Source organism: Salvia hispanica, chromosome 4, assembly GCF_023119035.1.
Source record: "Salvia hispanica cultivar TCC Black 2014 chromosome 4, UniMelb_Shisp_WGS_1.0, whole genome shotgun sequence".
NCBI classification, from domain to species: domain Eukaryota; kingdom Viridiplantae; phylum Streptophyta; class Magnoliopsida; order Lamiales; family Lamiaceae; genus Salvia; species Salvia hispanica.
Genome location: NC_062968.1, coordinates 13,279,266 through 13,305,781, shown reverse-complemented (window position 1 = coordinate 13,305,781; position 26,516 = coordinate 13,279,266). Strand labels below are relative to the sequence as shown.

Genomic DNA, 26,516 nt, shown 5'->3' with positions numbered 1-26,516 from the left:
CAGACGCAGTTTTCCATTCGAGAAGAAGGATGATTTTATTTTTACGAGTTGTTGACATTTGATATTCAAACTATTGATATGTGATTATAAGTGTTATTTGTTAGTTGTTGACATTTTAATACGAGTTGTTGACATTCGATATTCTGGCTATTGATATGTGAATTATAAGTATTATTTTTTAGTTGTTGACATTTTAATATGAGTTGTTGACATTCGATATTCTAGCTATAGATATGTGAATTATAAGTGTTATTTGTTAGTTGTTAACATTTTAATACGAGTTGTTGACATTCGATATTCTCGCTATTGATATGTGAATTATAAGTGTTAGTTGTTAGTTGTTGACATTTTAATACGAGTTGTTGACATTTGATATTCTCGGTATTGATATGTGAAGTATAAGTGTTAGTTGTTAGTTGTTGACATTTGATATTCTCGGTATTGATATGTGAATTATAATTGTTATTTTTTAGTTGTTGACATTTTAATACGAGCTGTTGACATTTGATATTCTGACAATTGAAATGAAATAATCGATAATACTCCCTAGTTGACATAATCGATAATACGTGGAGAAGGCGCTAGCTATCTTCTTGCAGTTGACATTTTGAAATTAGTGGCTGGTATTGCATCTCATTTCTCAATTAAGCTAAAAAATCTCAACCTAACAAGACCATATATATATATATATATATATAGGGTGTATTCAAATCCTTTTCATATCTTTTGTCCTTTTTCCTTCTTAATCCTAGCCCCACGATTTTGTCATCTGACGGTTAGATTAATGCCACATGTCATTTAATAATGCACATTTTCATTCTAATAATGCACAACGGCTAATAATGCAATATTATAGACTAATAATGCAAATTTTCATTCTAATAATGCACAGCGGCTAATAATGCAACATTATAGACTAATAATGCATTGATCACAACCATCCAATTCAAGGATCCAAGGGCTGAGATTAAGAAGGAAATAGGACACTTAGGGTGCAAAGGAGCCTAACGGATCCATATTCTACTAACTTATTCAACCCACTTTTGTTTACATTTCTTAAAATCCGTGCTCTAACTAATTAGGACTCTTAAGTTGGGACGTAGGGAGTATTAATTTTTTTAGTTCTTATAGTCATTTTTAAAAATTGGTGACAATTGGTTATGTACACGGTCTGAATTTAACTTGTGAACTTTGATAAGTCGTATTCTAAGCCTTGGTTACAGGTCAGTATGTTGTGATTTGCATGTATTATCCGCAAAATAGTTGCTTAAGTGTGTAGGAGAAAGGGCACCAAGTCAGCCGGAGATGGTTCGGATGTCGCAAGTGAAAAGAGCGCAAGAAGGGTGCAATACTGATCAGGATGCATGCCAGAGAAAAGGCTCGAGATGGAGAAGAAGGATAGCTGGGATGATCAATAACAAGGAAAGAAAAGTCATTTCGCGGAGGAAGTCTACCCTAAAAACAAGGGAAAACCTCCCTATAAAAGAAGCCACTTGGAGAGACAGAAAAAGTTCGCAGTTCGAAAGTCCAACCACTACACTTAGTTAGAATTCTCTCTAGAAGATCAGTTCCTTCGGCATTGTCCAGTTCTTCTCGTTCCTCGCCACAGCCATGATCACCTGAAGTTCTAGCCGTCTACCGGAGAGTCATCATCCCACCGTTCCAGTCAGTTTGTCATCGTAGTATAGCAGTTTCATCGCCCGGAGTGGCATAAACAATCTTTAATCGCTTTCATAGTTTAAAGTTTACTTGCTTTCTTCATTGGATCTGTTGCAAACATTAAATCTTGTTGTCTTTTGAAGTATTTGGTTGCGATCCAAACATTTTAATTATGAAGTTTCTATTTCGTATGTCTCTTTGGTTTGAAGTTGCTTCGTTCTGCCTAGGAAAGTTAGATCTAGTTGTCGCTTTTAATTTCTAAGTGTTTGCATATATTCTCGTTGAGTATTCTAGATTTGGAGTTGTTGATTGAAGTTTGAAGTTATGTTTTAGTTAAGTTTTCGTGCATGAGTTTCCTATTTTACGTTGTCATCACCACCTTGCATGTTAGCCAGTAGGAGTAATCTGCAGTTTAGCCGTTAATCTTAAGATTAAGCTTTTTAATCGATGGATCTTGTGTGTAAATTTGTTGATCTGAGTTCATCCATGGATTTTGAGTTCATGTAATTTCTGTTGATACTTGTTGAACAAGAAAACATCACAATCCACTTTTGCTATAGACCACTTTTGCTTTTTGGTTACTTTTTGCTTTTGTCTTTTACTTTTCAGTTGTACCTTCCATACCTGTCATAGTAGCCACCCAACCACTCGATATACCCTGCTTTCTACTTTCCTCATTTATTAACTGTCTTCTTTCCACATGTCCCAGAGATACCTTATCCTCTATTTCCACAAACACAACCACATGTCGGTCACTTTCACGCCCACTAGTCAGTAGAGTACCATCTTTAAATTCCGTCTAGGTAGAATCTCAACCCAAAGCGTGGTAGCTAACCAAAACCACACAGGAGTTTCACCACAGTTATCCGAACGTGTCCATCCTTGTGGGGTTCGACCCTTACCTCCACTATACTAGCCAGTAGAAGTGGGTTGAGGAATTTGTTTGATATCCGGTTGTCGTGCCAATGACTCAGCTAGGTTGGGATTTTCATCCTGGTCAGTTGGACGCACTCTCTTTAATTAACAAGAAACCCTAACCCGTGGAAACCTGAGCATCATCCGATTCCTCCTTAAAAATACAAAATTTCTATTAAAATAAATTAAAACAACATTGAATTAGATCTCCTTGGAAGCGTGGTATTCTATTTCTTTCTAAAATGATTTTAGATTAAATTACATTCCACTTCTTACAAAATGTGTAAGAGCATAATTAAATGTTTAATTAGCCGTTATTTATATTACCAAAAAATCCAGTTTCAAGAATTGAGCATCTCTCAGTAGAAAGCTCTTAGAGCATCTTGTTAAGAAATGACATCTCTCAACTGCCTTCTCCATCCTAAATCAAACTTCCACAATCAAATCTGGCGCCCTTCTGCAGAGGGTCAGCGGCGGTAGATAGCTGGCGCGCGGGAATTCTCCCGTCGGCAGTCAAGGGTTTGTGAAGAAACTTGATATGCACGATATTGGGAAATTATATATTTCATTAATTAAGGAGAGAATTAATGAATAGCCCTATTTATATAACTAATTAAGGACCGTAGGGTTGATTCGACCTATCCTAAACATCCGGGAAAAAATCAACAAAGAAAACCCGAACGGAGCTTATAAAACGCTCGACGTAAAGTTTAGCAATTAAAGGAAAATAAAAGAAAAGTCATTAAAATAAATTAAACACAATAAACTTCTATTGTAAGAATTACACGTGGAACTTCTGCGGAGGCTTCAAGTTCTCTCTCGGACGGAGCTTTCTTGCCATCTTCATGTGCCTCTCGGTCACATACTCTCATCTTCCCTCGCATGCTCCACCTCGTTCTCTTCCTCCGGTGATGTCTCATTCTCTTCCTCTTGAGATGTCTCCTCTGTTTCTTCCCTCTTACTCTCTCTGTCTGACTTACTCCCGGCTCCTCACTTGTACTCTCCGTCGGCGACTTCCACATCACATGTTCCCATTCATCATCGGGAACGCATCTTCGTATCACCATGTCGGCACATCGCCTAAACAAGAATGGCTCGTCCCAAAAGTAGAACTTGACATCGTGGAAGAACTTCTTCTGATATGACTTGTAGTCCTTCGGGAATGATCTTTGCCACCAAAAAGTTTACAATATTTGCAAACCACGGAGATGAGCCTTGAGCATAGAAGAGATGCTCGTCGGGGAATTATTCATTGATGGGAACCTTCAAATTCTCCCCTTCAAAACAGTGCTCTAATCTCGACAAGTGGTCACCTACCACGTTCTCACATCCCTGTTGAAGTAGGACCAATCGTATCAGTCTCGGCTTGGCATTGTTAGAGTTTGTATACTAGAAATCACGTTTCGAGTGATTGAATACTGTAAAACTCTTATTTTATTTTCCAATAAATAAAATAGATTATTTTTGTCATAATGTTGTTATGTTTTACATTTAATGGATGTTAATGCATGTTTAAATGTATAAGTTAACTTAACAAAGTCTAAGTCTTTGTTTTAGTAGACCGGTTGTGGGCGTCGTCCACTTTAAGGTAATACGGTCAGTTCTAAACAAAGAAAAAGATGTATTTCACAACCTAGATGGAATTTGACTATCCATCGAGAAAGGTTGCAATGTCAGTCCGCATATTTCTAAGCCTTACTGAAATAAGATGACATTGGTGTGGTATAGCACTGAACGGATCTAACAGCAAGACTTGCCTTAGGCTATCTACTGAAAGGTGAGGTCTTGATAAATATTTATTTCTTAATCAATGTAGGTTAGCAATGAGCATACGGTATTGATTGTACACTACTTTGACTTATCAAATGGTGCGGGTTTTTCGTAACCCAATGATCCTGATATATTGGGTAGTGGTGATCAATATCTAGCGGTGCTAGGATTGCTATTATATTGAATCGTGCGCGAGGTGAGTCTCGTTTGATATTGTCCTCAAGAGGAGCGCGAAACAAGGTTTTATTATTCGGAACCTAGCTAGTTGGAGTGTGATTACTCTATGAATAATAAATAAGCGTTTCATGCTAAGTCCACTCTTGGAATCAATAAGAAGTTAATTAATTAAGTTCATAGCACACATTAATTAATTAATGGACATTTTAATCTTAAGCACGGGAAATGAAAGATAAACGGAAACCCGGATTACTTGTAATTTCGAATTTGGATGGGGAGAGTTCAATATTACTTCGTAGTGGCTGCTCGTAATATTCCAATTATAACTTATATTAAATTGTGGGTTCAATTTAATTTGTAAAAAGTAAATTGGATGAGCCCATATCCAAAACCTTCCATAGATCCCTGTCTGGGCCCAATAGGAACTTAATATAAATAGGAGAATAAAGGAGACAGAAAACACAATTTTTCATCCTTGTAATTTTCGAAAATTCCCCTCCCCAGCTGAGGAGATTTTCGAATTCCTCTCCTATTCCAAAAGGATTTCTTGTCTTCTTTATTTAAGTCCTAGTATTCTAGTAAGATCAGCCCACACCGATATTGGGATACAGTTCGGGAACCAGAGAGAAGATTTGTGGTCTAGTACTCAAAGCATCACGTGGAGAAGAAGCTAGCCATCTTCGATTCTTTGGAGAATTAATTAGGTATTTTTCTGCTCCGTAGAAAAGCATGTTTTAGGTTTCAATATTCTTAAAGCATGATTGATTCAAGTTGTAAGCATGATACATGTGATATTTACGCGAATAGGTTTTGTCTAAATAATCTGCTAAATAGATCTGATTATCATGTGATTGATTTATTGTTTTCAACGCTCTGCTTCCGCTGCCAGTTCCAACAGGCATCTACCTTGGCGAAGAGATGGAGGATGGCGGCATGGTCTGTGAACACAATAGTCCTTGCCCCAATGAGATAGGGACGGAACTTGTCGAACGAATACATCACCGCCGACATCTCTTTTTCGGTAGTAGTGTAATTTGTCTGCGCTGCATCCAGGGTCTGGCTTGCATAGTAGATCACCCTGAAAATCTTGCCTCTTTTCTGGCCCAAAGCAGATCCCACGGCCACATCACTAGCGTCGCACATGATCTTGAACGGCTGTGACCAATCCGGTAAGATTAGCACGAGTGCACTCACAAGCGGCTTCTTCAAAGTCTCGAAGGCCTGCAAACATTCAAGGGAGAAATCAAATTTAACATCCTTAGCAAGTAAATGACATAAAGGCCTAGCAATTCTAGAGAAATACTTAATAAACCGCCTATAGAACCCGGAGCTCCTCACAGCCTTCTCATTGGATGGTCGCGACAACTGCTCAATCACCACTATCTTGGCCCTATCCACTTTAAGTCCTCCTGCAGATATTTTGTGCACAAGCACAATACCATCTCTCACCATAAAATGACACTTCCTCCAGTTAAGCACCAAGTTTTTCTCCTCGCATCTCTGCAAAACACGGGTTAGATTCCGTAAATAATTATCAAAGGAGCTACCAAAGACGGAGAAGTCATCCATAAAGACTTCCATTATATCTTCCACCATGTCGTGAAAGATGGACATCATACACCTTTGGAAGGTGGCTGGGGCATTGCAAAGGCCAAATGACATCCTCCTAAAAGCATACACACTATAAGGAAAAATAAAAGAAGATTTATATTGATCCTCTGGGGCAATCAAGATCTGATTATATCCGGAGTAGCCATATAGAATGCAATAGTACTCATACCCTGCCAACCTATCTAACATCTGGTCAATGAATGAGAGGGGAAAATGGTCCTTCCTAGTTGCGGCATTAAGAGCTCTATAATCTATGCATACTCTCCACCCGGTCACCAACCTAGTGGCTATCATCTTATCATCTCTACCTTTCACTACCGTCATTCCTCCCTTCTTAGCTACCACTTGGGTAGGACTTATCCAATCGCTATCCGAGATAGCATGGACAATCCCGACATCTAACCACTTAAGCACCTCTTTCCTCACCACATCTTGCATTATCGAGTTAAGTCTCCTTTGGTTTTGAGCTTTGGGTTTAGACCCCTCGTCTAGAAGAATTCTCCGCATGCAAACCGTAGGACTTATCCCCTTAAGGTCTGAGATGAACACCCCAATTGCACCCCTATGTTTCCTAAGCACTCTAAGTAATTTATCAAGTTCATTAGTAGTGAGTGAGGAGGATACGATTACCGGATAAGTATCATTCTCCCCGAGAAATGCATACTTAAGGTGTGGTGACAACGGCTTCAACTCCTCTTTCTTTTCCTCCTTTTCCTCTTCATTTGGATCCCTCAATGGTAAGAATTTCTGTCGAAACCTAGGGATTTCCTCCGCCGAATTAAGAGCACCTACAAAATTTAATAAATCAGTGTTAGGCTCATTAATATCATTATAGTAAGGAGAGAAGATTGATTGTGATAGGCATCACTCCAATTGGTCTTGTGGAGAGATGGCTTGGGCCACCTCCTTCACACAGTCATCGACCACTTCAACCATGTTGCAGTGTTCCACTCTCCTTGCATCCTCATCATCGTGCCTCTGCATTGCATTGTAGATGGAGAATGTGACGCTCTCATCATTAAGTCGAAGTGTGAACTCTCCCTTCTGCACATCGATCATTATCTTCCCTGTAGCTAGGAAAGGTCTTCCCAGAATAAGAGGAACGTTCCAGTCCTCCTCCATATCAAGTATCACAAAATCCACAGGGAAGATGAAGTAATTGACTTTGACGAGTATATCTTCAACAATCCCCCTAGGATACGACACAGATTGGTCGGCCATCTAGAGTGTGATGGTAGTGGGCCTCAGTGTCCCAATCTTCAGCTTCTGAAAGATCGAGAACGGCATAAGATTAATGTTCACTCCCAAGTCACATAGTTCCTTTCCCACTTGACTATCCCCCACTATGCACGATATAGTGAAGCTTCTAGGATCTTTCATCTTAGCGGGCAGCTTCTTTTGGATGATGGCACTACAGCTCTCAGTCAAATTGACGGTCTCGTGCTCCACTCATCTTCGCTTCTTGGAGATCACGTCCTTAAAAAATTTGGCATAGCTAGGCCTTTGCTGTAATGCCTCTACCAACGGGATGTTGATGTGTACCTTCCTGAAGGTGTCAAGAAATCTAGAGAACTGGTCATCTAGCTTCTTCTTCTGCACCCGCTGTGGGAATGGAATTTTTACCTCGACTGGGGGTGCAGGTATCATAGTGTTTTCCTTGGGAAGCGATACTTCCTCCATTGGCTCTTCATCTTCTTCCACCACCTCTTCTGCAACTACCTCTTCTTACGAGATCTTCTCTTTCTTTGCTGGCATGGTTGGACATCCATAGCTTTTTCCATTCCTAAGATTGATGGCTTTGCAATCCTTGCAGTCCTTGGGATTTAGAAGAGTTTCACCGATTAATTTGGGGGATTTGCTCAAGCATTCAAGGAGAACCAAAATTTTGAAACATCACCGTTCTTAAACACCAAAGGTATGTTTTCCTCCTCTAACCTTCATCCTGATAAGGCTAATTTCATGCATTGGTTATGGGTTAAATTCAACGAATTTCTGAGTCTAACAAAGCTTTTAAGTCAGGTGTGTAGATGAAATCGCCAGATCCAGGAAGGAAGGAAGAAAATCACCTGGTGAAGGAGTTTGGCGAGAAAATGAGCAGAAAAGGAAGAAATTCCCAGACGGATGAGATTACTAGATGGAGGGTAAAGAAGAGAATTCAAGAAGATTCTAGAAGATCACTTCCATGTCTATAAATAAAGAGCATGCAAGAGAAACAATTTACTGCTTTAGTTTTAATTACTATAAATAAAGGGTCGAGGTTCGTTTTCTGAGTTACCGTTGTATACCACCATCTCTACGTGACACAAAGAAACAATTTACTACTTTAGTTTTAATTTCTGCTCTGAATTTCCCCGAGTCTTCGTTATTCGAAGCTCGGCATTTGTTTTGTTGAATCCTTGTTGAATTCTTAATCATTTAGCTATGGAAGTTTATTTTCTGTTTTCATTTTATGTTTATGTTGATTGTTGCTTTACCTTGGATGCTTTTCGCACTTGATTTTGCTTTGTTGAAGTTGGATTGTGTTGGAATTATAGTTGATCAGTTGGATTTGGTTAGATCGGAGTGATCAGAGATGGAATTTGTTGTGGTTTGTTGTGGATGGCTTGGATCCGGAGCGGATAAAGCATCTGGTGTTAGATCTGTTGAATTTTGCATGGTTATGGGTTTTTAGCTACTGCTTCCCATTTAATTCATCTAGCTGTTGTAGATCTGAGCATTATCCGGTGATCTGTGTTTTTCTGACGTTCGAATCGTCATGTTCTATTTTAATCTGGGTATTGCTCTGTTCTATTTGTGTTCATGCTTGAATCCGTTGAAGATACGAAGATGGATGTTAGTTAAATTCATAGTTAGTTATTTGCAGCTTTTCATTCGTACCTTTGGTGTTTTGGGAAATGGTCCCCACGGTATGTTCTTCGTCTTTCTAGTCAGTTTAGAAAAGTTTTTCACTAGGTCTGGCAAATTTCGTAGCTTAAGAGTTACTCTGTTTAAATCTCTGTTTTCGTCATGCATGTTTTCGTTATGTGTTCCTTTTCCTAGGTCTAGTTGTTTATCAGAAGAAGTTCAACAAATGTAGTGAAAGAGCATGAAGGAGAAGGAGTGGGTGACAGAATAGATCGATTGGAAAAGGCACTTTTAAGCGCAATTGAAAAGAAGAATTCCCCTATCTCATAGGAGAAGGAGAAGTTGCCAAGTCAAGAAGAGAATCAACTCCAACTCTATTATGGTCCGTCAACCTATGGAGAATACCAAGCTCAGGCGCACGCTATGGGAAATTGGAATACAGGCTGGAACAATGGAAGATTAAAGAGGCCCCATGGAGAGACAACCCCTGTTTCAGATGGGCTGACGGGAATTGGCCTAGCCAGAATCAAGAAGGGCCGCATCACAACTCGAACTGGTCAGGGAGGAGTCAAGATGGGCAGAATAACTGGGGCTACCGAACTCAAGGAGACCAGCCTAATTGGGGCAATAGGAACCAGAACAACCAAGGAAGTTCCTATGTGCCACCACACCAGAGAAATACCACCGGGAATAATCAGAATTTCCAGCCTAACCACCAAGGAAATCAAGGGACAGGAAACCAGCACAACAACAGTCAGGGAGGTCAAGGGAACTTCCGCTATAATCAGGGGAGTGGACCAAACCATGGTCAAGGATCAAGTTCCAACCAGCCCAACTATAAACCCAAGAGGAATCTAGATAATATGGTGCATGACCTAGTCAGCTCTCAACAACATATGCAGAATAACATGCAGTCCAACAATGACGTGGTGCATAAATTTCAGGATGCACAGCATGAGCAGAAAGCTGTAATGGACATGTTGGCTAACCAAATGTCAGATCGCTACTTCGTAGAGTGAGATGTGAGGGAATGAAGGAAGGATACCAGCCTCGGTGGAACCACCCGACAGAGAAAACATCAGTCAAATTACTCTGAGATCAGGGCGTGGCTATGAAGGTCATCACAGGTCCAGTGATGAAATATGATGAGGATGTACCCCCCATGATAAGCAAGGAGAGGGAGAGTTTAGTCCCTGACCGAAGAAGTACGGAGATAAGGAGCACCAGAGTAGAGGGCAATCTTCAAGAATGTGATTTGGAAAGACCGCTACCCCGAGTGGCTGATCCATTTTTCCTAGACCCAGGACCAGAGGTGGAGATTGAAGAGGTAAGGAAGGAAACTGGTGGAGGTTCCGCAGGTACATTAAACGCATGAAGCCGTTTCCTTACCGAGGGAAAGCTAAAAAGAAGAAGGATGATATTGAGGACTTCAAAAAGATTTTTGGCAAATTGGAAATCAACCTGCCGTTTCTGCAGGCTCTAAAGCTGCCGACCTTTAGCAAGTTCATCAAGGAATTCATTGCTGGAAAAAAAAAGGTCTGATGGGAAGATAATGATTGGAGAGAACGTGTCAACTGTGATATAGAAGAGGGGAATGCCTTCAAAATGCACTGACCCAGGTATGTTCACCTTACCCATTTCTTTGGGCGACATAAAGATTGAACATGCTATGTGTGACCTAGGAGCGTCAATATATGTTTTACCGTTGTCAATATACAAGAAGTTGATAGGAGTTAGATTGGTTGACACCAAGGTGGTAATTCAATTTGCTGATAGAACATGTATCTCCCCCGAAGGTGTGCTGGAAAACGTAGTAGTTAAAGTGCATGATTTCTTATATCCGGCTGATTTTCATGTCATAAAAATGAGTGAGAATGAATTTGCTGAGTCTAGCGGCGTGCTTTTGGGTAGACCATTTCTACGCACCGCTAAGACAATAATTGATGTTTTTGATGGAACCATATGTTTAGATTATCATGGGGAGAAATATACATTTAGCATTGGTGAAGCTATGAAAAAACCGTTGGATGTTGAAAATTTGCATGCTATCGATGTTATTAACCCCATGGTCCAGGAATATCTTGAGACTGAGTTAATGCGGGAACAAATTGATAATTTAGAGCTGAGCCACTCTATTGACAAAGAGGTAGCAGGTTGGTGTGAGGTGGTTCACCCAAGGGAGTTGACAGACGAAGAGCTAGCCAATGCTATTTCGGAGTTTTATAGGAATCCGGAATTAGCCATGTCAAGAGGATCAGTGATAAGGCTAATTTCATGCATCGGTAATGTGCGAAAAATGTTATAATTTGCTGGGTCTAACACGTTTCCTAATCCAGGTGTGTGAAGAAAATCGCTAGATCAAGGAAGTAATGAAGGAGATGGTCTAGCGAGGGAAAGGAACGAAGTGAGCAGGATTTACAAGGAAAATTGGCGTGACAGAGGAGTCTACAGCTGAGGGCAACAAAGTCTTATCTATAACTCGCTGGGCCCACTCAAACGCCTATATATATGGAAGAGCATGCAACGCAAAGGAGATAGTTTTTTTCACTCTTCTTAGCTCACACACTTTACACACACTTGGGAATGGATCTGGGGTAGTCGTGATCGGACGCGTACTTTCTAGAAAATCTCGTGTTTGGCAACACCGACCGAGTGAGGGCGAAGATACAATTACCTTTAATTTCATTTGTTTTGCTTGTTTTCACCGTCGAACTTCACTTTTGGGAGTCGACCTTGATGTTGATGATGCTTAATTGTTTTACCGTTCGTGGATCTGCGTTTAGTGGTTAAATTTCAAGTCATTTTGCATAGATCTCTCTGCTGTTAGCTTATTTCTTCAATTGTTATGTCGATGTCTATTTATTTTGATGTTGAGGTGTTTGATGTGGAATTTGGTGACAGATCTGTGGTTGTTTGAATATTCGGAGTTCTTTTTTTTTTTTTTTTTTTAAAAAAAATCTGACGTGATGAAGAGTTTCTGCTGTTTGGAGTTCATGTCGGACGCTTGGATCCGGAGTGGATTTAGCGTCTGAGGTTGGACTCGACGTGTGAAAAGATAGTAGTTCGATAGATCTTGTTTTTTTCTTCTTGGTTTCTATTTTACTTCGTCTAGGGTATGCAGATCTGTTAAGTTCTTCGTTTATTATGCATAAATTTGATTTCAAGTCAGTAGCTCTGTTTTTATTTTGCTCATGCTGCTTTTCTTAAGAAGTTTTACGCAATTTTGGTTGTAGAAGACGATGTCACTGTCAGTCGGTACAAGAGTTAGTTATTCTGCCAACTTTTTAGTCGTACCTTGCTTTTTCAGACATGGTCCCCACGGTAGGTTTATTTCCTAGGTCTAGCTGTTAGTTTAAGAATATTTTAAAAGTTCTCAAGTCAGGTTAATTTTGATTTTCCTCAACCCAAGAAAATGCGTGGCAGCAGCCAACACCAAAAACACTCCCAAATCCTTGAACATGAGTATTACGCATCTTTCCCTGTGGAATCGATCCCTATTTCCCTATACTAGGTTTAGTAAAGTGGTTGAGGGTTTTTGAAAGAAAAAGTGCTCTGTGTGTCCGACGACCGGGATTCCTCGCGACCCACGAGTTCCTAGACCGAGTGATCTGGTGGACTTGCTGGATCTAGGGAACCTGCTATTTCCTATTTGAACACGCGTAGAGACAAAAACAACCTTTCAATCAGCCCATGTGGCTAGTATGGAAAATGCTTCTGGGTCGGGGAAGGGAATGACAACTGATGCGACAGAAAAAAATCCCTTGCCTCGGGAAGATAGTACACCTAAGAAGGAATTGAAAACACTTCCGCCAGGCCTCAAGTATGCATATCTGGAGGAAAATGAGACGCTCCCAGTCATCGTCAACAACAACTTGACCGAGGAATATGTAAAGGAAGTACTGGAGGTGATCAGAAGGAACAAGAAAGCCATGGGATGGACTCTCTCAGACCTAGTTGGAATTAGTCCCGATCTTTGCATGCACCATATCAGATTGGAAGAAGGTGCAAAGGCCCATAGGGATCTGCAACGAAAGCTGAATCCGAACATGAGGGAAGACGTTCTTAAGGAAGTTTTGAAGCTGCTGTCTCTAGGCATTATTTACTCCATCCCAGATAGTGAATGGGTCAGTCCAGTCCACATGGTACCCAAGAAGTCAGGGATACAAGTGGTCAAGAATGATAAAAACGAATTGGTGCCAACTCGGCTGGTGACCGGATGGGGAATGTGTATCGACTATCAGAAGTTGAATGCAGCCACTAGAAAGGATCATTTTCCATTACCCTTCATTGATCAGATGCTAGAGAGACTGGCTGGAAAACAGTATTTTTGTTTCCTTGACGGATACAGTGGGTATTTCCAGATCTATGTAGATCCTGACGACCAAGAGAAGACTACTTTTACATGCCCGTTTGACACATACGCGTATAGGAGAATGCCATTTGGTTTGTGCAATGCACCTGGCACCTTCCAGCGTTGCATGATGAGTATTTTTTCCGATCTACTAGAGGTGTGCATCGAGATTTTTATGGATGATTTCACTGTGTATGGGAATTCTTTTGATTCCTGCTTAGTTAACCTAGACCTCGTACTAAGAAGATGTCAGGAAAAGAATATGGTTTTGAATTTTGAGAAGTGCCACTTCATGGTGCCAGAGAGAATCGTCCTAGGCCATGTAGTCTCGGAGAGGGGTATACAGGTGGACAAAGCAAAAGTTGATGTGATTTTGAAGTTGCCTTACCATACGAATCAGAAAAAAGTTAGAGGATTTTTAGGGCATGCGGGTTTTTTTAGAAGGTTCATAAGAAACTTCGTAAAGATTGCTTAGCCACTTACTCATCTTCTGCACAATGATGTTGATTTCGTCTTCGACGAAGATTGCAATAAGGCATTTCAATTGCTGAAGGAAAAGCTTATCTCTGGTCCAATAATCAGGGCACCCGACTGGAATCATCCGTTCGAAGTTATGTGCGATGCGAGCGATTTCGCAGTAGGAGCATTGTTGGGTCAAAGAATCGATGGGAAGAGTTATGTGATTTTCTATGCGTCAAAGAATCTTAATCAAGCTCAGAAAAACTACGATACCACAGAGAAGGAAATGTTAGTTGTTGTGTATTCCTTTGAGAAGTTCCGACCATACTTGCTTGGGTCTCGGGTGATTGTTTTCACAGATCACGCAGCTATAAAGTACTTACTGGCGAGGAAGGAGTCTAAGCCAAGGTTAATCCGATGGGTGTTACTTTTGCAGGAGTTTGATTGGGAGGTAAGAGATAAGAAGGGTACAGAGAACAAGGTTGCCGATCATCTGAGTCGAATATTTCAAGGAGACACAGACGAAGCTATACCCGATGCCTTCCTCGAGGAACACCTTTACTATCTAGGGGAATCTGCTAGATCCATCAACAGGGAAACAGTACTGATGATAACCGGTCCAGGAAAATCTGATAGAGGGAAATATCCAATGAATACCTGGCTAACTACTTAGTCACAGGAGAGATACCGAATTCACAAGAAATTTCCCAGGCCCAGAGGATGAAGTTGAAGAGCGAGGCCAAATACTACTTTTGGGACGATCCTTACCTCTGGAAGATGTGCTTAGATCAAATAATTAGACGGTGTATTCTAGAATGGGAACAAAAGGACGTGCTTAACCACTGCCATGCCCTAGCGTGTGGAGGTCACTTTGGACCTAGGAAGACTGCTAGGAAAGTTTTAGACAGTGGATTCTAATGGCCAACGCTGAACAAGGATTCCTTCGAATTCTGTCAATGCTGCGAGAGATGCCAGCAAACAAGAGGAATTTCAAGGAGGGATGAAATGCCTCAAGTACCTTTGATCGTCTGCGAAATCTTTGACGTGTGGGGAATGGATTTTATGGGACCCTTCCCAACTTCTTATGGAAACACTTATATATTGGTAGCGGTGGATTATGTGTCCAAATGGATAGAGGCTAAGGCTACACCTACCTGTGAATCGAAAGAAGTAGCAAAATTTCTGAAGGCAAATATTTTCAACAGGTATGGAGTACCTCGAGCTATAGTCTCAGACCAAGGAACGCACTTCCGTAATCGCACCATTGAAGCATTGATGAGAAAATATGGTGTCCACCATAGGTTATCTACACCTTCCCACCCTCAGTCTAATCGTCAGGCGGAGATTTCTAATAGGGAAATCAAGGCAATATTGGAAAAAACTGTTAACCCGTCAAGGAAGGATTGGAGTAGGAGGCTCGGTGATGCATCATGGGCCTACAGGACTGCATTTAAAACTCATATTGGGATGTCGCCTTACAGGCTAGTCTTTGGAAAAATGTGCCATTTACCAGTGGAAATAGAACACAAGGCCTATTGGGCAATCAAGGAGATGAATATGAAGGCGTTGGCCTGTGAAGAAGAAAGGAAGTTGCAACTACAGGAGCTGGAGGAACTATGGCTGAAAGCATTTGATTCAGCAATGTGGTATAAGGAAAGAACAAAACTCTGGCATGACAAGAACCTCCGGGTCAAGGAACTGCAAGTGGGGCAGAAAGTACTTCTTTTTCAATCTTGGCTCAAGCTAATGCCTGGAAACTGAATTCCAAATGGATAGGCCCATACACCATTGTTGGCCTTCGAGCGAATGGAGCGGTGGAAATCCAGGAAAGCTCCCCTAACTCTGTCCCTTTCCTTGTTAATGGTCATCGAGTAAAAATCTTTAGGGATAATTCGGAGTTGTGTGTAGTGGAAAAAGTGCCACTACATGCACCCTTATTTATTGCCTAACTGGTCAGGCAAGTGAGTGTTCTCGACGAATTCCTAGGTCAGGTAAAATGGGAATAAATTTTATCTATACACTGACCTAGGGGATCTTGAGAATACTCAGCTGCAAGTGTAAATAGTTTAATTGCTTTTTGAAAAACTAAATAAATCCAAACAAAGAAAACAATTCTTAATCTTCCAAATATATTTTCGAAACACCAAGCTCCTCAGGGAAATTGTTCTGTCTCATTCATGATCCTCGACCTGGGAACTAGGCGTCTCACCTTTGTTTTTGCGTGGTATTGTGAGGTGCATAGGGGAGGCAAGAATCTTGGATCATAAATTTTCAGAGAAAAGTAGAATGATTTTTTAAATTCAAATTCTACTTTTCGAGGAGGCGTACGGTTGCTTACATCACTCTGCAACCGTTCCTCTCCTTTATCTAAAAAAACAAAATAATAATTCCTTTTCCTTTCAAATCAAAATTTCAACCGACTTTCTCTCTCTAATCTCTCTCAAATACTCTCTCACAATACCCAAATTCTCTCTAACCCTAACCGAAATTTTACCCTAGTTTTCGTGATTTTCTGCAGATTAAGCCATGAAGAAAGCACCGACGACCAACACAAAGAAGAGGAACCATACCATAAAGCCACCAGTCGGCGATTCATCCAAGGCGCCGGCAGAACTGGTTGCAAAACCACTAGTTGTTGCGCAAACAACCTTTCCTGTCCACGATATACGAACCGAGTGGCAACCGCCGAAGATCCTAAAGAGGCAGTGTTCTTGAGGGAACTAGAGCAAAAATTTGGCAGCAAGGAGGAGGCCAGATGAATCTTTGCCCTCTTTTCGGCAATGCACCAAGAGAAATCTACCGGAGCCACAACCGAAGTACCACCGCCGCCGGCTATTCCTGAAGAACCGACGGCCCAACCCTCAATTACACATCCCGACGAGTCTCAAGCCTCAATCAGGGAACCTGCTCATGATCAATCGCATGCAGAGGAGGAGGAGGTCAGTGGACAGAGAAACGGTGGAGATCTGGCGGCGGAGTTGGACAAGATGGCGGTGGATGATATGAGGAAAGAGGATGTGAATGATGGGGAACCCTTGTGGAGAAGAGTGTGGAGGGGGAAACCCCTGTATTAAATTCTGTTGTGGGGGAAACCCCAAGAAATTATTAGGGGGAAACCCTGTTTCAGTATGTTGAAAGGGGGACCCCGTTTACATCTATATCGGGGAAACCCCTGGTCAAGTTACTGAGGGGGAAACCCCGAAAAATTCAAAGGGGGAAACCCCGTTATTTTTTGTTGAGGGTGAAACCCCAGGAATGTCTGTGGGAGAGGAACTACCGTTTTAGCTGTAGTACAGGAGCCCGAGGAAGGAGGGCTACAGGAGATTGTAGATCTGGTGGATTGTAGATCCAGGAGAAGGGCACGAAGAAGCACACTGGACAAGGTAGATGAGCTCGACCAGTCCAGAGGATCGGGATTCCCTGCCCCAGGGGCGAGAAGTGCACAGGAGGAGGACGCTCTTGGATCTGACGAGGAAGTAGATACTGCGGAAGAACATCGCGTGGCTATGGAGCGCAAGCGCAAAGGAAAGCATGCGGCCACTTCCCAGCCCAGGAAATTAGAGGAGGAAGAGATACCCAACTATGAGCGTACTGAAATATGGATCACCAAGAAGCTACTTGGATCCATGGCAAAGTTTGATGACTCTAGGAGAGCACAGACTTACAAGGAAAGGAGCGCAGTTGGGAAGTTAGCAAAGTCGGGCAAGAGATATGATTCAGAGTCCTTGAAGCACATTGAGTCGGAGGAGGAGTTCCTCTCACATATTCAGGACATCGGATTTGAGTGGTTGCTGAATCATAGTGAGCACGAGGTGCCTCTGGTAGCAGCAAGGGAGTTCTTCTCCACCTTCCGATTCAAAGCTACTACAGACCCAGATGCTGACTTCATCTCCTTCCGCCTGTTCAACATCGAGCATGTGATGAGTGTTAGAGAGTGGTCCCTCCGTATGGGATTGTTTACGAATGCAGAGGACGATGAAGGGATTTGGAATGACAGGATATTCGGCCCACCGAGGAACACTCCGGGGTTCACACCGCAATCGGCATGGGAGGCTATAACACATGGCAGAAGTGGAAACTTCAAGACCACTGTGTCAAAGGGGATCCATATCTCAAACCACCTCCTCCAATTGGCGCAAGAATTTGTCGGTTACAAACTCATGGGTACTGCAAGTTCAACCCTTACTACTACCGAACTCTACTTCACCTGGTGTATGTCGAAGAGAATTAAGGTCCACCTCGGCTACTGGTTAGCCCAAGCCTGCCACCAAATGACTGCCAACCCCTCCCGCCAAATGTATACATGCCATCTACTGGGCGCCTATGTTCAACGCAATTTTATAATGAAGATAGGGAAGGCGGAACCCGATGTGACGATGTGCGAGCCCCCAGAGCTGTTCAACCTGGAGTATTTCTTCAACAAGGGGCTCTTATACATGGAGGGCCAGGAGGTGTATTTCTTCAACAAGGGGCTCTTATACATAGAGGCCGTGGTGAGTGCAGACGTTGAAGAGCTGAGGAAGGAGATGGCAGTGATGCGAGAGGAGCTAGGCGGGGCCAGAATGGAGTTGCAGGCCATCAAGGGAAGTATTGATATCCTGGCCGAGAGATCATCAGCCCAGAATGAAAGGATGTTTGATGCGGTCAAGCTAATGAAGAGAATGGCGGAGTGGCTTGAGGGGAATTTCTCCCAGACCCAGCAAAGGTTGCCTCCTGGACCCGGTAATGCGGCCAGGCAGCCCGGTCAAGTCAGTTCATCTCTCCAGCGACCCCGCCCCCGTCTAAGCCTGTGGTAGCCCCGTCTGCATCGCCGTCCCTAGCGTCTGTGTCTGTGAATAAGCCCTTGTCAAAGCAACCTGTGATAGCTGAAGAGAAACCTGTGTCGCCAGGAAAGAAGAAAGTGAAGATGAACCGCCCCAACGTACCACCCAAGTCTGGCTCCCGAGGGGGCCAGACTCATAATTGATACCCCCCAATGACCAAGTAAATTTACATTTCAGTTTTTATTTTCTTTCTTTTCTAACTTTTGTTGTGTGTATTTTTTATTGCTGAGCATGTGTTTAGTTGTTGATTTGTGCACTCTCCCACATAGCCCAATCCTTGGTCTAAGTGTGAAAAGTTTTATTTATTTAAGCATGATTGTTTTCCGTTTGTAATTGTGTCTTCTCCCACTTAGCCCGGTGTCTGGTCTAAGTTTGAGAAGTTTCTTTAATATGTTGGTATTTGTTTTAGTTTCTGTGTTTTTGTTTTGTTGTGTGCACCAACTTCCCTTTTTTCCCCCTTCACTAGGACAGCTTGGAGACAAGCTGGGGTGAAGTGGGACGGGGAGGGGGAAGGTAGTGCAATCTGTGCTCAGCATGCGTAAGAGTCACTAGGTCTAGGAGTTAGTTAGTTTTTAGGATTTATGTGTTTTAGCATGAACTAGTAAAAATAATAAGGCAAGATTCCCTTATTGAGAGTAATTGAAGATAGGATGCACTACAACTTTGAGGCCTCTTTCCTTAATAAGCTGAAATCGGTTTGGAAGACGTAAGAACGATAGAAAATGCCTTAGCTGACCTAGTTGTGAAGCCCCATAATATAAGTGAGCTATAAGCTTAAACATTGAGTGCTAACGTGTAAACAGGAGCTGCCATCTCATGATCAGGGAGAAATATATATATATATATATATATATATATATATATATATATTATATATATATATATATATAAAGGAATAAGCTGGAAGAAGTCCAGGGGAGGGAATAAAATAAAAAAAAGAATTTACTATCTTTTGGAGGTATAAGCTGGACGAAGTTCGGGGGAAAAAAAAAATATATATATATAGGGATGTACTAGTATAAAAACTAATTTTAAAGTTACAACGTACATTCAATCTGGTGCTGCAACGTGACAAAAAAAATGCAATATTGTAAACACTAAAATGCAATATATATTTGTAGAAGCTATAAATAAATTTCGGCAGATTGCATTTTTGTTATATGCAGATTGCATTTTTTATTGTTAAGTTTTGCATTTTAGATATTGACTGTTTAATTTGCATTTTATATATAAAAGGATTGCATTTATATATGTGAAAATGCAAAACTCAATACTATAAAATGCAATTTACCTACAACTAAAATGCAATCTTCGAAAATGCATATACAACTAGATTGCATTTTTGTGTTTAAAATATTGCATGTTTTGTGCCACATGGCAGCACCAGATTGGATGTACGTTGTGACTCTAAATAAGGGGGCACCCTAGTGCTCCTATATATATATATATATATATATATATATATATATATATATAGGGGTGCGTTAGGCTCCTTTGCACCCTAAGTGTCCTATTTCCTTCTTAATCTCAGCCCTTGGATCCTTGAATTGGATGGTTGTGATCAATGCATTATTAGTCTATAATGTTGCATTATTGGCCGTTGTGCATTATTAGAATGAAAATGTGCATTATTAGTCTATAATGTTGCATTATTAGCCGATGTGCATTATTAGAATGAAAATGTGTATTATTAAATGACACGTGGCATTAATCTAACCCTCAGATGACAAAATCGTGGGGCTAGGATTAAGAAGGAAAAAGGAAAAAAGATATGAAAAGGATTTGAATACATCCCTATATATATATATATATATGGATGTGTTAAAATGACAACCCCTCTTAAAATAACACCTACCACCATTCTTAGCCAATCATTTGTACACGTGGACGTGATAAAATAATACTTTTACTGATTTGTAGGTATGTACATTCCTGTTTGTGATGATGCTTTGAAGCCAATGATTGGTATGAAATTCAATACATTAGTAGAAGCAGTTGGTTTCTATGAACATTATGCTCGTTCAGTTGGTTTTGGCATTCGTAAAATGGGTAACAAATCAGTTCAAGGTATTACTAAGTGGCAGTATTTGGCTTGCAACAGACAAGGCTCTAAGAATTTTATACCTGGTCATGCATCCCAATCAACTGAAGTGTCTTTTAAAAAGCGTAGGTGTCGGTCATTTAGGTGTGAATGTCTTGCTAAGCTCAATTTGAGATATTATTCAGATGGCAAGAGCAGAGGATATGAGGTTTATCAGTTTGTTGAGTATCATAATCACTTAATGGTTGCGGATGAGCATAGGCATTTTATGATGGCCAATCGCAATCTGGATCCTATCCATCGGAGGTTTATGGAGGATTGTGGCAGGTGTAATATTGGTCCCACTCTCACATTCAAACTTTTGAAGGAGATAATGGGTGGACCTGAAAATGTTGGATGTGATATTATTGATATTAGAAATGGTTATCGTGATATTATGTCCAATATTGATGGTTCAGATGCTCAAATGATTTTTGATTATATGCGTTCTCAAAAGGAATCATCTGATGCCTTCTATTATGAAATTGAGATAGGATCTCATGGAAAGTTAACTAGACTCTTCTGGGCTGATGCTATTTCAAGACGAAATTATCATATGTTTGGAGATGTAATTTCATTTGATTCAACATACAACACTAACAGGTATATTACTTTTGTTGCTAATAGACATAAAATGATACTTTTTGCTGATTAAATTATATTTCAGTTGATAAAATGATACTTTTTGCTGATAAAATGATAGTCATAGCTGATAAAATGATACTTCTGAATTATATAATGACAAAATGATACTTGCAGTAGATAAAATGATATTTCTTACTAATAAAATGATACTTTTGCTGATAAAATGATAGTTATAGCTGATAAAATGATACTTTTCTATATGCATGAAAATATAATTCATTTTTATGTTATAAAATGGTACTTCTGAATTATATAATGACAAAATGATACTTGCAGTAGATAAAATGATACTTCTTACTAATAAAATGATACTTTTGGCTGATAAAATGATACTCAGAATATACTCATTTTATTCACAGAACCTATCATTTTATTCCCCGAAACTATCATTTTATCATTTTATCATGCAAAAGTATCATTTTATCCGCTCAAACTATCATTTTATGATGCAAAAGTATCAGTTTTCAAATAAAACAGAACCACCAAAAAACATCATCAAACCTATATCATTTTAACCATTTTATGATAAATATAATTCATTTTTATGCTATATTCTGAAGGTATTGCATGATTTTTGCTCCATTCACTGGAAAAGATAACCATTCTAGACCAGTTACATTTGGAGCTGGCTTGTTATCAAGTGAAGGTAGAGAATCCTATTCTTGGTTGTTTGGCTGTTTTGTTCGATGCATGGGGGTAGCACCCAAATTGATTATCACTGATCAAGATTGGGGGATCAAACTTGCTGTTCAACAAGTACTTTTACAAACAAGGCACCGATGGTGTATGTGGCATATCATGGTTAAGGTGTCAGATAAGTTGCCCAAATCTTTACTTGGTAATGAAGATTTCAAAAAAGAGTTGAATGCATGTGTTTGGTCTGATTTGTTAGAGCCTGATGAGTTTGATATAATATGGAATGATATAATGGAACGGTATGGATTAGAAGACGTGCACTGGTTTGGATCAATGTTTGAAGATAGAGAATTCTGGGTTCCTGCTTATTTTCGAGATTTTCCCATGGGGTCGCTTCTTAGGACTACATCGATGTCTGAATCGGAGAATAGCTTTTTTAAAAACTACACAAAGCCACGTGCAAATCTTGTACAGTTCATCAATTTCTTTAATTATGCTGTGGGAGATCAAAGGAATGCCAATTCACGATTGAACTACTTGGATTACTCAACTATTCCTGATTTGTCAACCCAATTGCCTATTGAGAAGCATGCATCTACAATCTACACTGATTCTATTTTCAAACATGTACAACAGGAAATAAGTATGGTATGTGAGATTGTTTCTATAACTACTGTTGAGGATAACATCAAGATGCATCAGGTCAAGGACCAATATGGTAGAACATTGGATGTTAAGTATGATTGTAAGAAAGACACATTCGACTGTAGTTGCAAGAAGTTTTCCAGAATTGGTTTGTTATGTTGTCATATATTTTGTTTGTTGAAGAATAAGTCTGCTAATCTCATTCCTGAGAAATATTTTGGTCGAAGGTGGTTGAAGAGCTCTTTACTAAAGGCAGCACATGGTCTACCATCTGAGGAACAACAACCATTTGAACGTGTGTTCCATTTTTAACCTTATTTGTAAAAATTCTATTTTTCAGTCAGAGAAATGATAGTACTTATTGTAATAATGTTATCTTTTATCTTGCAGATTTGGATGAAAAGCAGGAAGTTAAGAAAAAGTTGTTCTCCAACTTTTATCGATTAGTCCAAAAGTCTGAAGGAAGTATTGATCATTTGTCTTTGTTAAGTGCTGGTCTTGATGATTTGGAACAGCATATATTTGGAAATTGTGCAGCACCTTCAGTCATTGAAAAGAAGAAGATGGTTGAGGATTTTTATGGAATGGCAGTACCTGATGTAATTGATGTACATCCTCCAGACGTTGTTAGTACCAAAGGATCAGCTAGTGGCAAAGTAGCAAAGAGGCAGAGTGCAATAAGGAAAGCAAATAAGCCTCTACGACGGTGTGGTAAATGTCATGAGATGGGTCGTCATGATTCAAGAAATTGTGGTAGAGTCAATGAGAAGACAGATTGAAGCCATTTGATATAGTTTAGGTATTTTTGGTGTATAAAATGACATTTTGGCTGATAACATCATTCTTTTGTTTATAAACTGATAAAATGATACTTTAACCTGAAAAAATGATACTCGCAGCAAATAAAATGACAATAACCTTATAAAATCATGTATAAGCTGGAAAAAATGACATATAAGCTGATAAAATGATACTCTCAACGGATAAAATGATATTTTAATCTGACAAAATGATATATAAGCTGATAAAATGATACTTCTGACTTATAAAATTATAAAATGATACTCGCAGTTGATAAAATGATACTTTCAGCAGATAAAATGATAAAATGATACTTCTGACTGATAAAATGATACTTCTGATAAAATGACATTTTTGTTTAATAAAATGATACTTTGGGCTTATAAAATGATAAAATGATACTTCTGACTGATAAAATGACAAAATGATACTTGCAGTAGATAAAATGATACTTTGGGCTTATAAAATGACATTTTGGCTTATAACATCATTCTTTTGTTTATAAACTGATAAAATGATACTTTAACCTGAAAAAATGATACTTGGAGCAGATAAAATGATAAAATGATACTTCTGACTGATAAAATGACATACTTGCAGCAGATAAAATGATAATTTTGGGTGATTATATTCGAAACCACTATTACAAAACGCTATTATCAAGTCATATAAGTTAGTATACAAGGGGTTCAAATTCTCTGATCATCTTTTCAACATCAATTTCTCCTTTTTTGCTGTCATTCTCAAACTTCTTCTTTATCATTGTAAGTGTCTCAAAAGCCTTCTTGTTAGTATCTCCAATAAGCAATGCTTCAGTATATCTGGCACGGAGTTTTATGAAAGACTCTGTTCCCTTCTTCGTTAAACCCGAATTCCAGTTACGAACAGGACCACCCATGTAAGTCTCCAAATGGCGCATCACATAAATTCCACAGTCAACTTTATTTGTATCGTTCTGCCATGGCATATTCATGTATCTGGTTTTTGACAGTTTGACAGTTCTTCCCATTGATGGATTGACTCCATTTCCAAGATAAGTTCGGAAGAAATTTCTCTATTCAAATAACACAAAACATACATGAGGTTGATTAAAAATTATATTATGTTCCATACTGAATTATATTCAATGCATTTTAACTAATAAATATTGAATGCATTTAACTAAACATACCAGAGTACTTGGTGCATCTTCATATTTCTTCTCAAGTAAATCTTCACTAACCAGAGAATTGTCAATCACATCCATCATTTGCATTTTGAGATTGAAGCAGATGATATAATAATGTTCATACGCCCAGATCGGAAAGAATATCTAATTTTCAAAACATTATATATAAATGTCATTTTCAAAAATATAGGTATGTTGTTCTGTAAGGGATGTCATCATATCATAACGCATATTTATGATGATAACCTAATAACCCTCATTTTATGGAAGAAAAGTATCATTTTATAGAACAGAATATCATTTTATGGACGAAAAATATCATTTTATCATGTATAAATATCATTTTTAGTAAAAATGATACTTTTGACCCATAAAATGATAGGGTTATTAGCTTATCACATAAATATGGGTTATCATTATAACGCACCCCTGTTCTGTAATGTATATCTAATTATTACTTACCAGGTCATAATTTTCCCATTTGAAATTTTCAATCTTTGACACAAATTCATTCAAGTTTGAGCAAAATCTTTCTCGACTCTCTGCTTCAGTCCAACCAGATCTCCTTGCAGTAATGTTGTAAATCTGTCATGTTTACATTTTTGTAAATATATTTTAACTTTTAATGTAATACTATTATTTATTTAATCGTTTACTGTACCGTAGGTGTGGTGTTGATGAAAAGACGACTCGGTGATGCCTTTGATTTGAATTTTTCATTGTGGTTGAGGAACACAACCCATGCATCTATGATGTTGATCCTGACGTATGTACGTGGAGCAAGGCTGTGGAAGTCAATCTTGAACAATGTGATCTTGTCGTTCTCATAAACTACCTCATAACTGATTTCAAATTCATATTTAATGTTAGTTAAAAGAACTGAATAAGAATATAATTATGTAATTCAAAACTTACTGTTCACTTTCTTCATCTGCCATCAACCAGTACATTATTTCTCTCTCTTCTTTATTCAGCTTTCCTTTCAGATTCACTGCTCTGACATTGTAGGGAGAGCACATTGCTTCAACAATTTTCTTTGTTGTTCTGACCACTTTCTCCTTTTCCATTGGAGGATCTTGAGAAACCATCTTCTTCCCTTTGTCCTTATTCAAATTTTCTTCTCTTTGTTTTAAAACTTCATCATCTTCTTGAGAAACCACTTTCTCCTTATTCAAATTTTCTTCTCTCTGTTTTAAAACTTCATCATCTCTGTGGATATCCTCCATGACAGTGGTTATTATGGTATCAACTCTGTCATGCTTTCATTAAAAAAAAATATAAATTGTTATTGACAGAAGGTATACTATTTTATCCACAGGAACTATCACATTATCAGCCAAAAATCTAAAACTATCATTATGAAACAAAAGTATCATTTTATTCACAGAATCTATCATTTTATTCCCCGAAACTATCATTTTATCATTTTATCATGCAAAAGTATCATTTTATCCGCTTAAACTATCATTTTATGATGCAAAAGTATCAGTTTTCAAATAAAAGTATCAGTTCTGGGATGATGCTATTTCAAGATGAAATTATCATATGTTTGGAGATGTAATTTCATTTGATTCAACATACAACACTAACAGGTATATTACTTTTGTTGCTAATATACATAAAATGATACTTTTTGCTGATTAAATTATATTTCAGTTGATAAAATGATACTTTTTGCTGATAAAATGATAGTCATAGCTGATAAAATGATACTTTTTATGTTATAAAATGATACTTCTGAATTATATAATGACAAAATGATACTTCTTACTAATAAAATGATACTTTTGGCTGATAAAATGATAGTTATAGCTGATAAAATGATACTTTTCTATATGCATGAAAATATAATTCATTTTTATGTTATAAAATGGTACTTCTGAATTATATAATGACAAAATGATACTTGCAGTAGATAAAATGATACTTTTG

General features: G+C 39.1%; 2 protein-coding genes across 3 annotated transcripts; one reads left to right on the top strand and one right to left on the bottom strand.

Annotated features, from left to right (window-relative positions):
* Positions 1-20,514: 20,514 nt before the first annotated feature.
* Positions 20,515-23,472, top strand: LOC125219914 (protein FAR1-RELATED SEQUENCE 5-like). 2 transcript variants are annotated; one of them, XM_048122006.1, is made up of 4 exons: positions 20,515-20,574; positions 20,711-21,292; positions 21,895-22,910; positions 23,006-23,472. In XM_048122006.1, exons 2-4 carry the CDS (start codon positions 20,892-20,894, stop codon positions 23,392-23,394), a joined length of 1,806 nt encoding a protein of 601 aa, XP_047977963.1. In that variant the 5' UTR covers positions 20,515-20,574; positions 20,711-20,891; the 3' UTR covers positions 23,395-23,472. The 2 variants fall into 2 exon arrangements, with proteins under 2 accessions (XP_047977963.1, XP_047977961.1); XM_048122004.1 differs by having other exon boundaries at positions 20,519-21,292.
* A 548-nt stretch (positions 23,473-24,020) lies between these two features.
* On the bottom strand, positions 24,021-25,980 carry LOC125218258. The gene is made up of 5 exons (XM_048119893.1): positions 25,500-25,980; positions 25,246-25,426; positions 25,047-25,169; positions 24,588-24,728; positions 24,021-24,470 (listed from the first exon to the last, which is right to left on the bottom strand). The coding sequence occupies exons 1-5, from the start codon at positions 25,808-25,810 to the stop codon at positions 24,090-24,092; spliced, it is 1,137 nt and encodes a 378-aa protein (XP_047975850.1). The 5' UTR covers positions 25,811-25,980; the 3' UTR covers positions 24,021-24,089.
* Positions 25,981-26,516: the final 536 nt, after the last annotated feature.